We start from the raw sequence: 18069 nt of genomic DNA, 5'->3' as shown, positions 1-18069 counted from the left end.
AAAAAATTTAAATGGCTTCCAAATGAAGAAGTGTATCTTTTAAAAAAAAAAATCTGAACTATTCTGAGAGATAGATAGAGCTCCAAAAATGAAAAAAATCTCATTGGGCTCAATTGTTTAATATACCTTCTCCAAACCTAAGAACCATCTTAAGTAATCATAAAGTAATTGAGTAATCTGCCGAGGAGATGCAAGGCAGACTGCCAGCTAGGAAAAAATGGAGATCTTCCCCTTTTGAGAATGCTGAGATGATCAATTAATAAATAGGAACAACAAATCTTTCAATACATAAACATATATTTTCACTGGTAAACATTTTAAAATAGATAAAACAATGAATATCTTAATCTGAAGCAAATATACAAATTCAAAGTACATATAGTCATCAATGATTCTGTTTCTTCCATGATGAAAAAATGGTCCACTTTTCAATACAAAAGCAAATTTCTTAATTACATTCACCCAAATCATATAAAATAAATGTAATGATTCTAAACGAATGAATGGTATTATGCCATAACATAATTCGCTTTGCAATGACCTGAAATAGAAAATATAAAATAATCAGGACAATTTACAGAATATAGCAAGTGATATTTACAATTCATTTCTTTTGATCATTTTGATCAAATAATATAATAATATCTAATGCATAAATTTCTATGGGTTATTCCCACACCAAGTGAAAAATAATATAGATAGGTTATCTTTAGGCTTTGTATTACCATCTTTAAAAGATAAAGAAAAAGTTCTGGGTAACTTTTAAGGCATTAAAATAACATGTAGTTTAATATCTTTACAACTCAACAGAATTATTTGTGAGTAAAAAAATATAAAACATTAATTTAAAAATAAAAACTAATTAATCAAGCATTTGATTTCCTTGAAGCATGTAATACCCTTATAATCTCAGTGAAAATAGGTTCAACATGCTTGGATTCTTAATTTTCAAAACCATAGGCTCCTGGATCAACTGAGTGATATATTCAATTGGTCTTTTATGCTTAAGTATTAGTTTTATATCGTAAACAAAGAAATTTAACCTAAATGCTTAAGGAAGTGAGCTAACTTAGCCTGCTAACAAATCTGACCTAAATGTATTACAGGGTAAATTATAAAAGTAATGCCCATTCTCTGGTAAAAATAATTTGATTGCACTTGTACAAATGCTTGAAATTCTTCAAATTACTCTCCCCCTGCATCAATACTCTAGCGGAAACGTGCCTGCCACGCCTGGAACACTCACTGAAACTCCTTGATGGGAATATTTCTCATGAACGTTGTGGCATGCTTTTGGATAGATGTTGAGCCGGGAACAATTGAATGTTTTTCGATGTTTTCTACTGTCTCCCAATCATTTCCTTTCAGCTCTCTTCAGCCAGGAAAAAAAAAGTCGCACTGAGCCAAGTCGGGACTGTAAGGGGGCTGGTGCTTTGGGCGAGGAAGTTGGCAACAATGAAGACGTGTGGCTGGGGGCATTGTTATTGTGGAGCTTGACTGTGTCTTTGATGTCAGCCCTACACACTCAACCCGGCATTTCAATCTCTTGAGCACCTCCAGATAAAAGGCTGAGTTGACAGTTTCTCCCTACGCTACAAACTCAAAATGTACATTTCCTTGGATATCAAAGAAGACAATGAGCATCGTTTTGATGCGAGACTTGCTCAATCGTGCTCTCTTGGAGCAGGAGGATGATTTTGTGTGCCGCTCGCTACTCAGCCTTTTCCATTCTAGATCATATTTGGAACTTCCAGGATTCGTCTCGGGTTACGACAGAGAAGAAAGTCCAGCTCATAAAGAATGAAATCCAAAAATTCTTGACAGTGTGAAACTTGTAGTTCTTTCTGGTCTTCCATCAACACTTTGGGCACAAGCTTCGCGCAGACCGTATGCAATTCCAGATCCTCAGTCACTATCCCATACACCACAGATGTGGACATGTGTAGGGTGTCAGCAATTTGCTGGATGCTCAATCGATGGGAGGAACGTAAAACTTTGCTCACACAATTCACATTTTTGTCAGTTCTGGCCGTTGCTGGGCATTCAGAAGGGAGTTCATCGGCGACCTCCTCCTGGCCCTCCTTCAAAACCTTGTGCTACCTCCCGGACTGTGACCTTGAAATGCAGTTGTCCTTGAAGACCTGTTGAAGCATCTTGAATGTTTTGGTTGAATTCTTCCCAATCTGCATGCAAAACTTGACGGCATATCGCTGTTAAAGCTAATGCTCCATCACAGCACAAAGTTGAAAAACACAATTCACGCGGAGGCATGTCTTTTCACTCAGACTGCTCAGAGCAAACTGGTGACCAGCTATGTTGGAAGGGCAGACCCCTCACCCGATTTCCCGACTGGTTTTATTGCGCCATGGATAGTCGTGTTACAATAAAATATTGTGCATCACTTCCATAAAGGATCATGTATATGTTGAAGGTAAATTAGACAAAAAGATAAGCATAGCTTAAAAATAGATTCTTTCATGCCAACTGTATCAAAATCAAAGAACACTAATGTGGACTTGAATACTGACATAATCAGAAATTCCCTAGCAACAGTTAACCTATGCTTTACAATTAAGTAGACAAGGAATAATGAAACACCTATTTCGCACCCACTGGCAGTTTGATATTAAGGTCAATTCATTATTTACACCAAAATGAAAATCATGCATTTATACTCATTATTCAATGACCAAAAGAACATATTTTTCACTCTCAGCCTGTTTTTTTTTAATTATCACACCTCATTAACTTCCCTTGGAATTTTTAAATATTAAAAACAAGAGGAAAGGAATATATGGAAAAGCTTTCAAAGCCTGGACCCCAAAATGAAAAGAATATTTCAAGAAACATCATTCATGTAGTCATATTTGTGAAGGAGATGACAGAGGACTACTTTACAACCTTCTTCCTGACATAATGCTCAAAGGATAAAGTCAGCCAAAAGGTGGTGGACAAGAATGATTATTGTAAAGTTCAGGAAGTCATTTCACCTTCAAAATGCCTTTACAGATACAGAAAGAAATTGGCAAAAAATAGACTGAATGCTTTACTTTAATTACACCTATCTAATCTTGAACATTGCCAACCAGTAGAGAGTGGTTTACAGGAAGTACCTAGGCTTGACACTAGATGTCAATATTAATCTGCAGGTAGTATTGTAATTTATTAGCCAATAAAATATTGTGGTGCTGCTCCCTTTCCCATTACTCTCATTTGGTATGCTGCTATGCAGTTCTAGAAGCAATAGATTGCTGTTTAAATTCATTGATAATTTACTTGGCTTACACAGTGGGCTCTTCACAATAAGGATAAGTTATTTAACTGAAGTGAATAAATGAGAGCATTTTTAGATATTGAAAGTTTGGGTCACTAATGTAAGAGTAGGGCATCAAATTACCCATAGAAAACCCATGGCTGGAAACATACTACTACTAAAAGAAGATTTCTATTTTTGAACTCGTCAATAGAAACAATGAAACTATATGTGAATGAAGTAACTTCCTACATTTTTAATGTCTAGATAATTTCCATCTGTCAATCTAAACGGTTGGGCAACCTGCAACTAAACATGAGAGTTTAATAAGCATTACACATTAATGAAATACCCATTGTAACATTTACCGATGAATTCAGAAACAGGATCATTATCTCCATCACACCTCATAGTCCCTGTTATTTCTTCATTTTCAACCATTGGCAGAAATAACTGAACAAATTCAGGGCTGTATGGAGGGGCAATAGCCTCAAGAACCTTGAAAGCAAGGAAGAATATTTAGTTGCATGGCATAAATTAAAATTTTAGACAGCTTTACCATAACAAAATTAAGAAATATTCATGAGAAAACAATTATTTAAAACCCACATACATATAACAGCAACACTATGTTGATAGCTGCTGTACTTTAAACATTTTAAATCATCCTGAAAAAGACATAGAAGCATATCCTACTGAAATTCAGCTTATAGCAGATTTCACAATTCTAATCCCAACTTTCCTTTCATTAACTACATATTTGTTTTCATTCTATAGTATTCCATTCTATGGTTATGATAATCTTGGCAGATATGTGAACCTATTTCCTTAAAGCAAGATTTTCATTATGATTTAAGGTCATTATAATGAAGACTAAACAATTTAACAACAACATAATCATATTCAATTAATTAATGCATAGAAAAAATGCAGCATGCATAGAAAACATGCTATAGTATTTTTGTACTACAGCATGTTTTCAACTGACTACAATTTTTAACTGCTTTGATATAAAAATATATAATTATTATGATTCACAGTAAATACCAGAAGTACTTTCGTTGATTTCTATTTAAAGAATTTCGAACTTACCATATAAAAGGCATTGGAATACATATCTAAACACCCTCTTCTTGACTACTCCTGTGATAATTTTTTAATGCGTAGAGCAAGCCAATCAGGATTTTTTAAAATGGGGAAATAAAGATTGTTTTTATGCACTAATATTCATAAGGCAAGGAATAATTTCCAAAGGGGCTTTGAACTATGAAAATTGCACCAAATGAGAGAACTATAACATAAGAGTTGATTCACTGATTCACCATAAAAAGACACTAATAATATATCCTTGCCATTTTAAATTTAGAAATCAACTGGAACTGGTACAGAATGTTTCAGAGAATTCAATGACCTACTATTTTTCCAGACTTGAATATAACTAAAGCTTGGCAACTAATTACTTGCTGCTTTCACTTGGTCTGTGCAAGAGGCATACCATTTGAAAACTTTGTATTAATCCATGAAATCAGAAGTTTTCCATTGGTTCTTATAATATGCTATGTGAAAACATGCTTTTTTCACAGACGTACACATAGCAGATGCAAATGAACTTATTTTCTTCTTTGTTCAAATGGGTTTTGATCTGTTCATGCCAGGAGCTTAAAAATTATGTGTGATGTCACTATGGCACTGCCTATTCCCAAAGCAATTGATCACTTCCATTTTATCTTCAAGATATATACTTTTTCTTAAAATGTTTGGATTGTTTGTTTCATGAACTGCACATTCCTTCCTTTTTCACCTCTTTTTACCTGACTTCATAAACCTACGGTTTGAGACTATACATTGTTGTGAAGCATTAACTCAGTTCAATAACTGCTATTAGACCTGAATGATAGAAATACAAAGGAAATATTAACAAAGACCAACAACGGTAAATACCTACATTCAATTTACATGCTTGGTGAATAAAGAAAGTACGAAGTTCATTGTACCCATTGTACGTTGTTCATTGTGATGAACCCAGGATACACGGGTATGATTCTTCTCCGCTGAACATGCTATAAGTCTACATTATCCAAAAGGTCCTGTTGGATGAGCTTTGTGGACTTAACACTAATATGGATTTATGAAACAATATTTTGCCTTCAAGGGTGCTTAGTTCCAATAATTACTTTTATTTATCTGATATTGTAAATGGGAAAATGGCAGCTTGTGCACTAAGTTAATTTTTTCCCAAAGCAATAAGTTTTTTCACTGCATATTTCCAGTTCCAGTAAGTCCTCTTCGGATAATTCCTTGCCCAGAGAAAATCTTCGTGAAAAGGAACATTTTATAACAATGGTAATTTTGAGCAATCTTTAGAAGCTGAAGGGGTAATTATATTAGAGCTATTTTAAGTTGTCTTTCTCTTTTTGGTGAGAAATGAATGTAAAAAATAACTTCCATTTTTTCTGTAGAGAAGAATCATTGTTGAAATGAAGCACCCTTATTTGGCAACAAAAAGGACTTATTTTGAAGAATTTTTTGGCCACAGGAGTAATTGATTTCCACAATTATACCAATGAAAACCATAGGAATTGAAAGATGATCTTATGATCAATGAAAATAAATATGAGTAATTCAACAAGTGATGATAAAGAATATTCACACAACCAAAATAATGATACAGAGACAAAAGGTAATCACTTTAGATACATTCAAGATGACTGCAGTAACCAGTGGCTGTTGCAATTAAATTGATAAGCTGGACTAGACAGGAGGGTGAGGCAATTTTTAACACTTGAGAATAACAAATAAGACTTTGGAAGTTTACACCAGCAAAGTCACTTGTGAATTAAGAAGCTTGCTCAAAACTAATAGAAGCAGCACAATGTAAACAAATATTTCCTTACACAATTGACAAACAAGTATTGTTTGTGAAGAAAAGAAGTTTTAATACAAAGAGATATCAGTTTTCAGGATTTCAAATGACATTGAGCTTCGAAACGTGACTGTATACATACATATATGTTAGATTGAATTGAGGCACTACGAGTTCATGCATCCTTCATAACCTGCAACCCGCACACTACTACCGTTATTCTGGTTGCATAACAATGAGATTCCTAATATTTTGTATCTATGTTGTCATTCCTAGGCTGTAATAAAACAAAATATGATGATTGAGGAATGTTTGGGTGGCATTGAAGAACAATTAATACAACTGCAACTTTCCACTAAAGTGTAATTACACCATTCCACATTAGGCTATGATATGACATATCAAACTAGGATGAAGAGTTAAAACAAGTACCAAGGTCAAGAGAGGAGGTTCGGCATAGGAAGAGAGGAGGGAAGGTTGGCTTATAAAGACAAGGTGGAGGAGAAAGAGAGTGGGGATTGGATAGAATGCAGGTTGCAAAGGCAAAATTCAAGGTGCGTATAGAGCAAGGGCACTTATTTATGGGGGAACCAATTATCTCTAAGGACATTATTTTCAATCCCTACCTTACAAGCTGCACATTGCTACATATATAGCATTTGAAGTAGATGCTGTTAGCATCTGCCACTAAATCATGTAAAGAAAGAGGAGTTATGGAGGGGGAAAGGTCGTACAGGGGCAATGGAATAATAGATCTTAATCCTTAGTCTCTGCTAGTTCACATGGCATTGAGACTTGCTCATCAAAGCCCTAAGGCTCTCTAAAACAATTTAAGAAATGAAAAACAAGGTATGAAAGTTGCCTTAGCAGTACTTGTGCCATAAGCAACAATCATGGCTTGCAGTGAAGATATTCTAGGGGTCTATTTTGGTAAATTGCCGGCATCATGACACAATTTAACCCACATACCTATTAACACTGCAGGCCTGCCTTCACTTAGCTAATCAAGCTAATTATCCCTTCAGAAGGAACCTGATAGCTGTCATTTTTAAGCCATACTTTTGTCTGCTACCAAACACTAGGAGACATATGAAGTATACTGACACACTAAGAGTAGAAAACGCTCAATAAATTTTACTCAAGAGGGTCCCATCACATCTATTGTTTAAAGCAATGAAAGTAAAGAAGAATTGGTAAGTTGAAGCCCTTCAGGATGGCAATTCGGCAGTTTTCCAAAGCCTCCCACCTTGCAGGATCACAGCCATTAAAGTATTGCACACAAAATATTATATTACCATATATTATACAATAATATTAAGCAAAATCACCTGCAGTGAAATTAGGGTGGTCTGTTGCTTCAACCTTTAACCACTGGGGTCTGCTCATTCATTTAAATGAAGAATGGCAGCTGCTCTCCCCTCCAGTTAATTCGTGTAGATTAATTAGTAGGCACATTTTTACACCTCAACAGAATTTTTTATCATCTTTGCTTAATACTGACTCCTTCGTCCTCCACTTAGCACCCACTTATTTTTTTAATGTAAACTTGATTATTTTACAGCTAAACTCATACAGATAGCGGTGTTTTACTGCAGGTGAGTCTTCAACTGTGATTTAGAACCTCACCCTGTTCAGTAGCTGAAAGCTCTACCCAAAGTGCCAAGACACTAAAACTAAAATTAAGAATCATTTCAATCTTACCTCAGTCACAAAGTATCTGATGAGTGAAATATCAGTATCACCTCTTTGCCAGCACTGTTTCACATATTTTACAACAGGGACCACACATCCTCTACTAAGCAAATTGACCATTCTGTCCAGCAACATTTTCCGCATTTCAAGCTACAGAAAGAACAAATGGTGGTTAGCTAAGATGTTTCATTATTCCATGCAAATTGAAACAAAAAACATTAACGGGTCTTCATGAATATGAAAATTGATTTGGGTAAGTGAGAAGTTCCGTTGCAGCATCCTCTTGAGGTAAACTTGAGGGCAAAGGGGAAGTTTACAGAAAATTTATTAGTTTTAACATCAGTGGCTCTTTTCTAAGTTATGCAAATAGCTTACAGACAAGCACAATGTAACATTATTAAAATTAATGCATTGACTGCCTTGATTCAACTGAAAATATCTTCTTCTAAAATCACTACTTTGTGGTTTTTGATGAAATTATAAAAGTTTTCAGAAATGTCTACATTAGCTATCATAATGATTGACTCTCTTATGGTCAAGGGTTAATATAACAACTCATAGTTATACTGTATTTTAAAACCATTATACCTAATTATGCCATTGTCAGATGATATGTAATTTTGTACTTTGGAAAGTGATGACGCCAAACTTAATAGAACATGTGCATTATATTTTTAGCACAGGTTTTTATTATTTCCATAAAGTATAAATCTACCTATATTACACTTATTTGGTAGGGTTGTGTGAAGCAGGAAGGGAACAGGGTGAGGGTTTAAATGATGAGTAGAATTTGGGAACTCTCACTAGGAAGTTTATGGAAGGTGAAGAGACCCCGGCTGGTAGAGGAATGTTTTGCAAGGCCCAGTTTGTATCTCAATGACGAGAACAGGAAAGCAGGAGTAGTATGGAACCTCTTTATGCACTCTTTTCTCCCCTGAAAGTTTTTGTAAATATTGCGTTTTTCTACACAGCAAAGCTTCAGAGAGTCAAGTTTTGTTTTCCTTCACTCTTCCCCATGATGTTTAGAGTAAGGTTAATGCATACAACAATAAAACATATTCATATTTTAAAAAATTAGGCAGTGAAATATGACCAATTACCTGTACAAGAATTTCCAGTTCATCTTGTTTAGACTCAAAAAGACAAACAAGAAGTGAAAGAACTTTTGGGTGAAGAAGGGGATGACAAGCTGCAACCTCGTCTAATAATGCTAAATGGATAGGGGTATGTTCCGTACAGAGTTTGAAGTAAGATGGCTCAGTTACTGTTGATTCCACCCACCGAACCATACCAACTGATACCACAGGAAATCTGAAAATAAAAATTTTCGGTCAGAATATCATGCAAAGTAGTAGAAGAATTAGGGGAGGCAACTGGGAGCTTGAGGATATTTACCATGCACAGCTTGTGCATTCTATGATAGCAGTTAGCAGCATAAGATGGGGAGAAACGAGGAATTAAAAAGGAGACCATTGAGGGGAAATATGTAATAGCCTATGCACAGGACATTACCCTAGTGTTCACCAATAATAACTTCTGCTATTAGAGGTTCCCTCTGGTATAGCATCCAATTATTTAATGTATCAATGCACACTGCTGCAATAACATGCACAAACTGTACTCATTTTCATAAAAAGAAAAAATTAGTCAAATAGCAAGGGCATGGATATCTAATCTGCAATAATCATTGCATTAAGTCAGTTAGATGACAAAAAAATTTCAACATATTTTACCTAATACATTGATAAAGGGTAGAAAGATCAGCAATAAGTTCAGCTGATCCTCGTGTAGAGCAGCAAACTGCATGAACCTTCTCTATGGCCTGTGCTGTTGCTTTGAGTTCTTCCTTTGATGGCACAGTTCCTCCACCACCTCTTCGACCCTGTCCACCCTTTGGTCCTACGATGAAAATATACTCTCTAAATCCTGATTTTTGACCATTAGATCAAAATCCATCGTTCCAAAAAATAATTACAATCAAAGATAAACAACCACAATATTAAGGGTATTCTTGCATGAAATTATCTAGTCAAGAAATTTTTGAAACTCACAGCATTTGTAGCAATTATCATTTGTACTAATAAAAAAGATAAGCTTTTAATCCTAAGAATTTCAAAAATACACTTGAAAACAGGATATTTTAAGGTATTTTAATCCACAGAGTATCAACTTATTCTAAAGCATGTAAATTATTTACCTTATAATTTTATAGATGATTACTAACTCCTTCAGAATTTTTTCTTTGAACAATGGAAACAAAAAATAATAACAACAACATATAAACCTAAACAAGCACAAAGAATTTCACTCCATGCACTGGATAGTGAAATCACAATGCATAAATAATGAACTTATGACACTCTTATGGAGACATTAGTCGCCACACTTATTTCATTAAATTTTAAACAAGACACATACTCAAAGCTTTTTTCTATGATTTTTATAACCTTAACAGCAAATTTTCAGGTGCTTTTTTCTAAGATTTCCACTGATATAAACACATTTTAACAACTTCTCCAATTATCACATAGACATTCAAGCCTTGATAAAACTAATTATTAGCCAAGAATGATGGATCCTGGTTGGCAAACTATCTGCTATGTGCTAGCTATCTGGCTGGTTGCACCCTTCCTAGTTCACTAATACTACCTTGATCAAAAATTTCCCGGAATTTATTCAGAAAATTAAAAATACAAGTTTATTCATCTAAATCTATATTGTCCCCTTCAAAGTAATCCCCATCGACTGCAACACACTTATGCCAGCGCTTGATCCAATCCTCGAAACATTTTTTATATTCGGTTTTCGGTATGTCCATCAGTGCTTCCTGCGATTTTTCCATTACTTCCTCTCGGCTGCTAAAACGCGTTCCCCGTAATGGTTTTTTAACTCGATTGAACAGAAAGAAGTCACAGGGAGCCAAATCAGGTGAATTCGGTGGCTGTTGGATGGTATTTGTTGCATTTTTCGTCATAAAATTACGAATAATGATAGCACTGTGCGACGGTGCGTTATCATGGTGCAAAATCCACGAGTTTTCTGCCCACATTTCTGGTCTCTTTCGGCGAATTGCTTCACGCAAACGTCTCATAACGCCCAAATAATACTCTTTGTTTACTGTCTGGCCTTCTGGCAAAAATTCATGATGCACTACACCGTTGTAATCCATGAAAACCGTCAGCATTGCCTTCTTTTTTGACTGAAAATGACGTGGTTTTTTTGGTCTCGGCTCATTTGGTGAACGCCATTCACTTGCCTGATGTCTGGATTGCGTGTCGTACTCATAAACCCACGTCTCGTCTCCAGTAATGATCCTTTTGATGAATGTGGGATCGGATTCAGCCTCGCAAATCATGTCTTTTGCGACGTCAACACGGTCTCTTTTTTGCATGAAATTGAGGTCTTTTGGCACCAACTTTGCTGCTACACGACGGAAACCCAAATCATTAACCACAATGTCTTGGGCGGATCCATAGGCAATGTTCAAGTCCTCCGCTATTTCTCTGATGGTTAATTTGCAGTTATTGACCAACATTTCTTTTACTTTATCAATTTTTTCACCGACTTTCGATGTCGATGGTCTGCCACTGCGTTCATCATCTTCGATTGACTCACGACCACTTCTGAACCGCTCGTGCCACTGGTAAACGACCGTTTTTTTTAGAGAATCGTTGCCGAAACACTTTTCCAACATTTCCAACGTCCGTGCGCCACTAAATCCGTTTTTTACGCAAAATTTAATACAAGTTCGTTGTTGCAAATTTAAATCCATTTCTGAAATTGTAAAAAATCGCCAACACACACAGAGATAGATGTACTCTTGGCTACGTAACTTTTGCAAATGTCAAGTTATGACACTAAGATTTAAAGGGAATATCAACAACAGATGTACCAATTTAACAAAAAAAACAGAACTCAAATCGGAACGATGGGAGCGCCACACGGTGGTTATTCCGGGAACTTTTTGATCAAGGTAGTATTCGTTGTTTTTTTTTCCAAATCTGGTCTCAACTGAAACTACAGTCATTTTCAAGGCTCTTAGGGTCTTTTAAACTAAGGGTTTTCACACCAAAAACTCTAATAATGAATGACTTGATTAAGTTGAAACCTGGGTCAGAAATGAAAAATGATTCATTATCCATACTAAATTTTTTTCAATCACTGTTCGCAACACTTGAAGCAATAGGCAATTAAACCCAGATTAAATTATTTCCTCAAAACAAATTATCAATAATAATACACTCATAAAAGTAGGACACTCCCCTTCCGCTCCGAAGAAAAGGGTCAAGTTCCTCCAGGCTTCACTTGTTAGAGTATGGGAATCATCTCATATTACACAACCTTAAAGTTAATCAAGAAATTAGGCTGGTAATACAATTTTCCATTTTATCAATTAGCATTTCGAAGATTATTTTGAATCAGATGTATTTTAGATTCCGGCTACATTAACCAATACATGGTATTAAGCATTTTTATCCTTACCTTTTCCCACGTTTCCAGGTGCCTCACATACACTTGCAGCATACGCAAGGAGATACATGTATTTTGACTTATGTTCAGGATTTAGTTTCACACCAGGCTTAAAGAGAGCATCAACTAAGAGTTCTGAAATGAAAAAAATCCATACATATTTGTAACATCATTTTATTTTGTTATTTGTTTATTAATAATTTAAAATTTAGATAAGAATATTGCTGATATAAATTCTTCACTATATCATGCACAATGGATCTTTTTGTTAATAAAGCTTTCATCCATTTATATATGCAGTAATGTAGAGCATGCGAATTGCTTAAACATACTCTCCCATTAGTTTAGTAATTCTTTCCTGTGGAAACGTAGAATCTTTGATTCTTACTTCATTCTCTTCAGTCAAAGCATTTTATTAATTTATGGAAAAAGTGACAATAGAAACTTGCAAATTGAACATGACAAAACCACTTTCTACTGAACTACCCGAAATACTTGATAGTTTGTAGCAAATGAATGGGCCACCTACATGAGGGACGAAAAGATGGTTTTTTGAAAATTTAAGGTTTTTATTATAAAAAAACATTTTATTGAAAATATTAAAGCTGAAAAATAAACACTTGAATAATTAATTGATATTGGCATGGGTCAGCCCAAACAACATCATCAAATGCTTTGCTTAGACCGCTAAACTATGGGTCTTTAACTAATTTTTAATGGCAAAAATGGGAATTAATTTAATGTAATTTTATAACTGTAATTTCAACCTATCATATAACTAATATAATAATAAATGTTGCAAACATTATTGAAAAGTTGTAATATCTTTACATACACTTTAAGATGAATAGGTAAATTTATGCATCAAGGTATACGAGGATAAGGTGAAAACTTCTCAGCCTAACATGGACTGCAATTTTCAGTTAAAAAATGATTTTATTTTTCTATATAATATCCCCTGACTTGAACACGCTTGGTCCAGCATTTCTCCAACATGAGTATTCCTTTGCAGATGTGAGTCTAAATGGCTGTGAAAATATCCATCTATGGCCCTCTCAACTTCTTCATTGGATGGGAAGCGCTTCCCAGAAACAAATTTCTTCAAGTTTGGGAACAAAGGATACTAAATCAGGAGAATTAGGAACATGGCTGGGCAAATCGTTCACCAAATCCTGTATTTTCCCAATTGCAAACACACCTTTGTGAGCAGGTGCCACACGTTGTCCTGGTGAAAGATAATTTTTTTCTTCTTCAAGTCAGGCCTCTTCTCGTGAATTTTGGCATCTAGCTGGTGAAGAAGGTTGGAGTAATATTCGTTTGTGATTGTTCTGCTATTTTCAGATTAATTAATTAACAAGATCCCTTTCCCATCCCAAAACACAGTGGCCATGACCTTTCCGGCATATGTAATCGACTTTGCTTTATTTGGCAGTGAACCACTGGCTTCCACTCACTGCTGCGACTGCTGTTTTGTTTCTGGCGTGTAGTGGTGGACCCATATCTCATCCACCGCACAAAATCGGTCAGTTACCTCTTGAATCGGTCCAAACATTGCTGCAAAATTTTTTGGCATTTTTGCTTTTGATCGGCATTCAGCAAATGCTGCACCCACCTTGTGCAGAGCTTTCGCATCCTTCATTCTTTGTGCAAGATGTTTTGCACCCTATCTTCCGATATCTCCATGACCTTATCTATCTCACTAAAGTTCACTCGCCTGTCACCCAACACAATATTGTGAACGATTGTAATGGTTTCTGGTGTGGTTGCAATTTTTGGCCGTCCTTCATTGCCCATTGGTCACATTCGAGGAATGTTCTACCACGTTTTTAATTCAGCTGCCCACTTTTTAACAGTTGACATTGAAGGAGCAGAGTCCCTGTACACTTTTGCCAACTTTGGATGAATTTCCTAATGGGTTAATCCATCTAAAACAAAGAATTTTATGACCGCCCGATATTCAAGTTTTTCCATTTCAACAAAAAACAGGAAGGACATCTACTGCAACAACACATATTAACAAACTACTAGATAGAACAAGTAGAAACTTGTCTAACAAACTAATGACATGCGCACCCAGGCAGGAATCATCAATTTTTGCTGATTGGAATGCCATCACTGTGTCAGGCCGAGAACTTTTCACCTTACCCTTGTAGGTAATATTTAACACTCCAATGAAATTCAATGGAACAAAGAAGAAATATGCTGTTTAACATAAAAGCTATTATGGCTTCTTTCACAAAAGAGGTGCAAAATTTAGGATAAGAGTACACAAGCAAAAAATATACTTTGATAAATGATTCAAATGTCCTCTTATAACGCTAAGCAGTAGTACACATTCAAGTATAGAATGGTCTTAAAAATGGTCTTTTACCTAACAGACAAATTTAAATACCAATCCTGAAAAATTCGTCCTCAAAAAAAAGATGATTTAGAAGGCAATAGAGGATTCACCACATTAAATAATGCCAAACTGAGTATTCCTAACCATGAAATGCCAAATTCATGTTTTTGTTTAAATTTGGACTAAACTATAATAAAATGGGTGCATTTATAGCAAATACAGGTAATGCAAAAATTGTCATGGGTATCCAAATATGCATGAAAATGGGCAATGCCAAATGGCAACGGTAGGTGCTAACTATGTCTTTCCAATTTCATTACCTTACTACATTTCAGATTCCAAAAAGTATATATCTTCCGGTTTATCACCCCAAGTAAAAAAATATACATTTTATGATGGTGAACAGCATTGAATTACAAATATATAAGCGGAGATGCTGTGGAACAAGTCGCATTACACAATTATTCTCTAGTTTTATAAGTCAGGAGGTAATTTTTCTGGAACTCCATTGAAAAGAACATGTACACAATTAATTAGTTTCTTTAGTAATTCTAATTTAAAGTTACTAGTTTACTGTACTTATTTATTAAAACTATCAAAATAACTATACCAATGATTATTGGAATTGATCAAAAAATGAATTGTCTCTTTTTTTCATTAAAATATATAAAGAGCTCCACTCTTTACAATTGTACATAAACTACAGAAGTATGAGACATACAGTCCCACATTGCATATGACACAAATGCAATCTTCCTCTAATAGCGATGTTCCAGCATTATTGGAGGAAGAAGTGTAATATCAGCAGTACCCCCCATTGACACTTAGGATGAATTCCATGCTGTACAAGATAGATCAGTTAAAGCTCCCTGCAGAACTAGAGTTGGTGGATATTGGTTCCAGATGGCCTCAATAGGAGCCATGTATTCTGGTTTCACAACAATCAAACATGAGAAACTGGACCATCATTTCTTCTAGGTATAAGGGTAAAAATTGCATTATTTGCAAGAAAGGGTTTCTTCTCATGACTCTTACTACCATTTCATTCCACATATCAAATTTAATTTCCTAGAAATGTATCTTTCCACGGAATGCCCAGATTTTATCTCGGAGAATGGTCTATGATATATGTTATGAAGTCATGGTTTGTATAGGAGCAAATGTCAATTTTTTCCAGAGATGATTTCACATCCACCTCTGGTAACAGAATTCAAACAGGATAAGTTATCTAGGCATGATATTCTTTTTACCCAGTTTTTCCCTTTCATTCCTGAATTTTTAAGTATGTAAAGGTAAAAGTTTGAATCTTTTGAATTTCACAGATTGGAAGGAAGAGTTTCAAATCTTCAAATTCTGCTCTTGAATTGTTACCTTCCAGAAAGTTTATTTGACACCGCATCCTGAAGGACTAATTGGTGTGAGCCTGGAGACTCATCTGAAAAGAGCATTTACCAGACCAAATTCTTAAATAGCTGAATCCTGAGGCAACAGCAGTATTTAGAATTTCATGATAGTATATTTCTGAAGGAATTAAATTAGAAGGAATTAATTAAGAAAGAATATGAAGTACTTAGGATGGAGTAAAATCTCTAAAGTAACTTTGAAACTTATAAGTATATCACCTGCCAGTGTTCACACTTTATTGATTATTTTGACAAAATATTCAAAACGTTTCTTGTTTTTCAAATAGAATATACCATATGCTAATCAGAATAATAAGTTTTGGAATGCTATTAATGAATTTTCACAGCTATTTTCTAAACTTTCATTCTAAAAACCTAAATTTAATTACAAATCTTGCCCTTGAAAATGCGTTTTAATATACCTGATCATGGCAATCATTTTCATACAATCATTAAATAATAGGGCATTTTGGGACTTATTCATGGTGGAAAGCATTATTTTGATGAAGAAAGAACATGAATTACCATGCCAATCAAATGCCTAAGCAGGTGTCCAGTGATGCCCAAAGGCATAATCTAAATTCTACATAATATAAATAAAACAATATAATGTAAGCTGGGAAACAGTTTACACATTAAATTAATGTGGATGCTAAGCATATTATATGAACATCGCAATGATAAATAACTTATAAATATAAAACAAAAAGCAATCACTCAGAACTAGTGCCCAGGTTTTCTACAGATTTTCATTACTCCAATTAAACAGTATGCTGGGGTGACCACATAATGTCTCTATGGTTAGCTGGTATTATTTCTTGTTAGTGAAGACCTAAGGAAGGACTAACAGAAATATTGGATGTACGAGGTCAAGTGACATAAAATTGAAACAATGCAATATATCTACTCATACTGACTCTACTACACATAGAAATAGACGAAGTGTAAAGGTGTTCACGCAGTGTAACTTATCATTTATCATAAAGTTCCACAGTGGATAAAATCTTGTAAATATCATGATTTGGGTTAACTTTCTCACTTAGCTGACTTGGGAATATCATGGGATCAGCAATGCAAACATCAAAATATATCCATTCAAATTTCACATCAGAACAAAAAAATAGAAGTAAAACTTTGGCTAAGCCAATAAAAAAAGCTCAACATGATGCTACAAATAAAAATCTGGTTCCATAACTATATTATTAAATCTGATGGAAATTAATTGCATTGCTTATGAATTTGATTCAAATTTACTTAAAAATTTTTTTGATCAAAGTATTTTTCAATAAAAACCGGAAGAACTCATTTTAGGATGAATATTAATAATAATGCATTTATTTGTCCGGAGATTTGTTGCATATTCATACATACCAAAATATAGGACACATCAAGATATAAACTTTACAATTTTAGAAGAAATACAATAAATATTAATCTTATATAAGCAATATACATATAATTTTTAGATAAGCAATAGTATCTAATATTTTCTCACAACACCAAGTAAAATAAGGCTAAACTAGCCAGTTTATAATCTTTATTAATTTTTTTTAATTCATAAAATTAAATATGCAGGAATCATTTCATGAAAAGCTATCTTACATATTCCATAGTGCACATAAAACTATTTTTAAGAAAACATGGACAATGTTCCATTACATGTTGTATTTGGTTTAAAATAATTTTTAAAAATCCAGATCTCATCTAAGACAATTCCTCCACACTTTTAAATTAATTCTCTTTTTCTGTTCTTGTCAGCTGATACCTGGATATTGAACCCCTGAAAGGCTAAGGATGTGCCCTCTAATCTATACAAATTCATGAAATGAATTAATACCAATCATGAGATGGATTCATTTCAGAAACTTTTCAGAACAAATATATGATCAACTTAGAAAAAAGCATACAAAGCCAAGTATGACAAGTATGAACATGACCCATTTCAATTAATAGTTGCCATGCATTACTTAATGAAGCAATAAAGCACTTTATGTCATAACTTTTTTCCAGGCTCTATGTGCAAGAAAAAGGTATATTTGGCCTTGAT

The 18069-nt window shown here is 34.5% G+C and overlaps 1 protein-coding gene across 1 annotated transcript in view; it reads right to left on the bottom strand.

Moving 5' to 3' along the window:
* Nucleotides 1-279: 279 nt before the first annotated feature.
* TH1 (negative elongation factor complex member TH1) overlaps nt 280-18069 on the bottom strand; it is a 28530-nt gene continuing 10740 nt past the window's right edge. The window contains exons 10-15 of the mRNA XM_071583666.1: nt 12291-12413; nt 9542-9707; nt 8909-9119; nt 7818-7958; nt 3622-3751; nt 280-541 (exon numbers count right to left, since the gene is read on the bottom strand). Of these exons, the coding sequence (XP_071439767.1) occupies nt 510-541; nt 3622-3751; nt 7818-7958; nt 8909-9119; nt 9542-9707; nt 12291-12413 (803 nt within the window). The 3' untranslated portion in view covers nt 280-509. The remainder of the gene's footprint in view (nt 542-3621; nt 3752-7817; nt 7959-8908; nt 9120-9541; nt 9708-12290; nt 12414-18069) is intronic.

This window comes from Hetaerina americana, unplaced genomic scaffold (assembly GCF_022747635.1).
Source record: "Hetaerina americana unplaced genomic scaffold, ioHetAmer1.1.p SCAF_1, whole genome shotgun sequence".
Taxonomy (NCBI): Eukaryota; Metazoa; Arthropoda; class Insecta; order Odonata; family Calopterygidae; genus Hetaerina; species Hetaerina americana.
The sequence above is the reverse complement of the archived record's forward strand: the minus strand, read 5'-3'. Positions and strand labels throughout refer to the sequence as shown.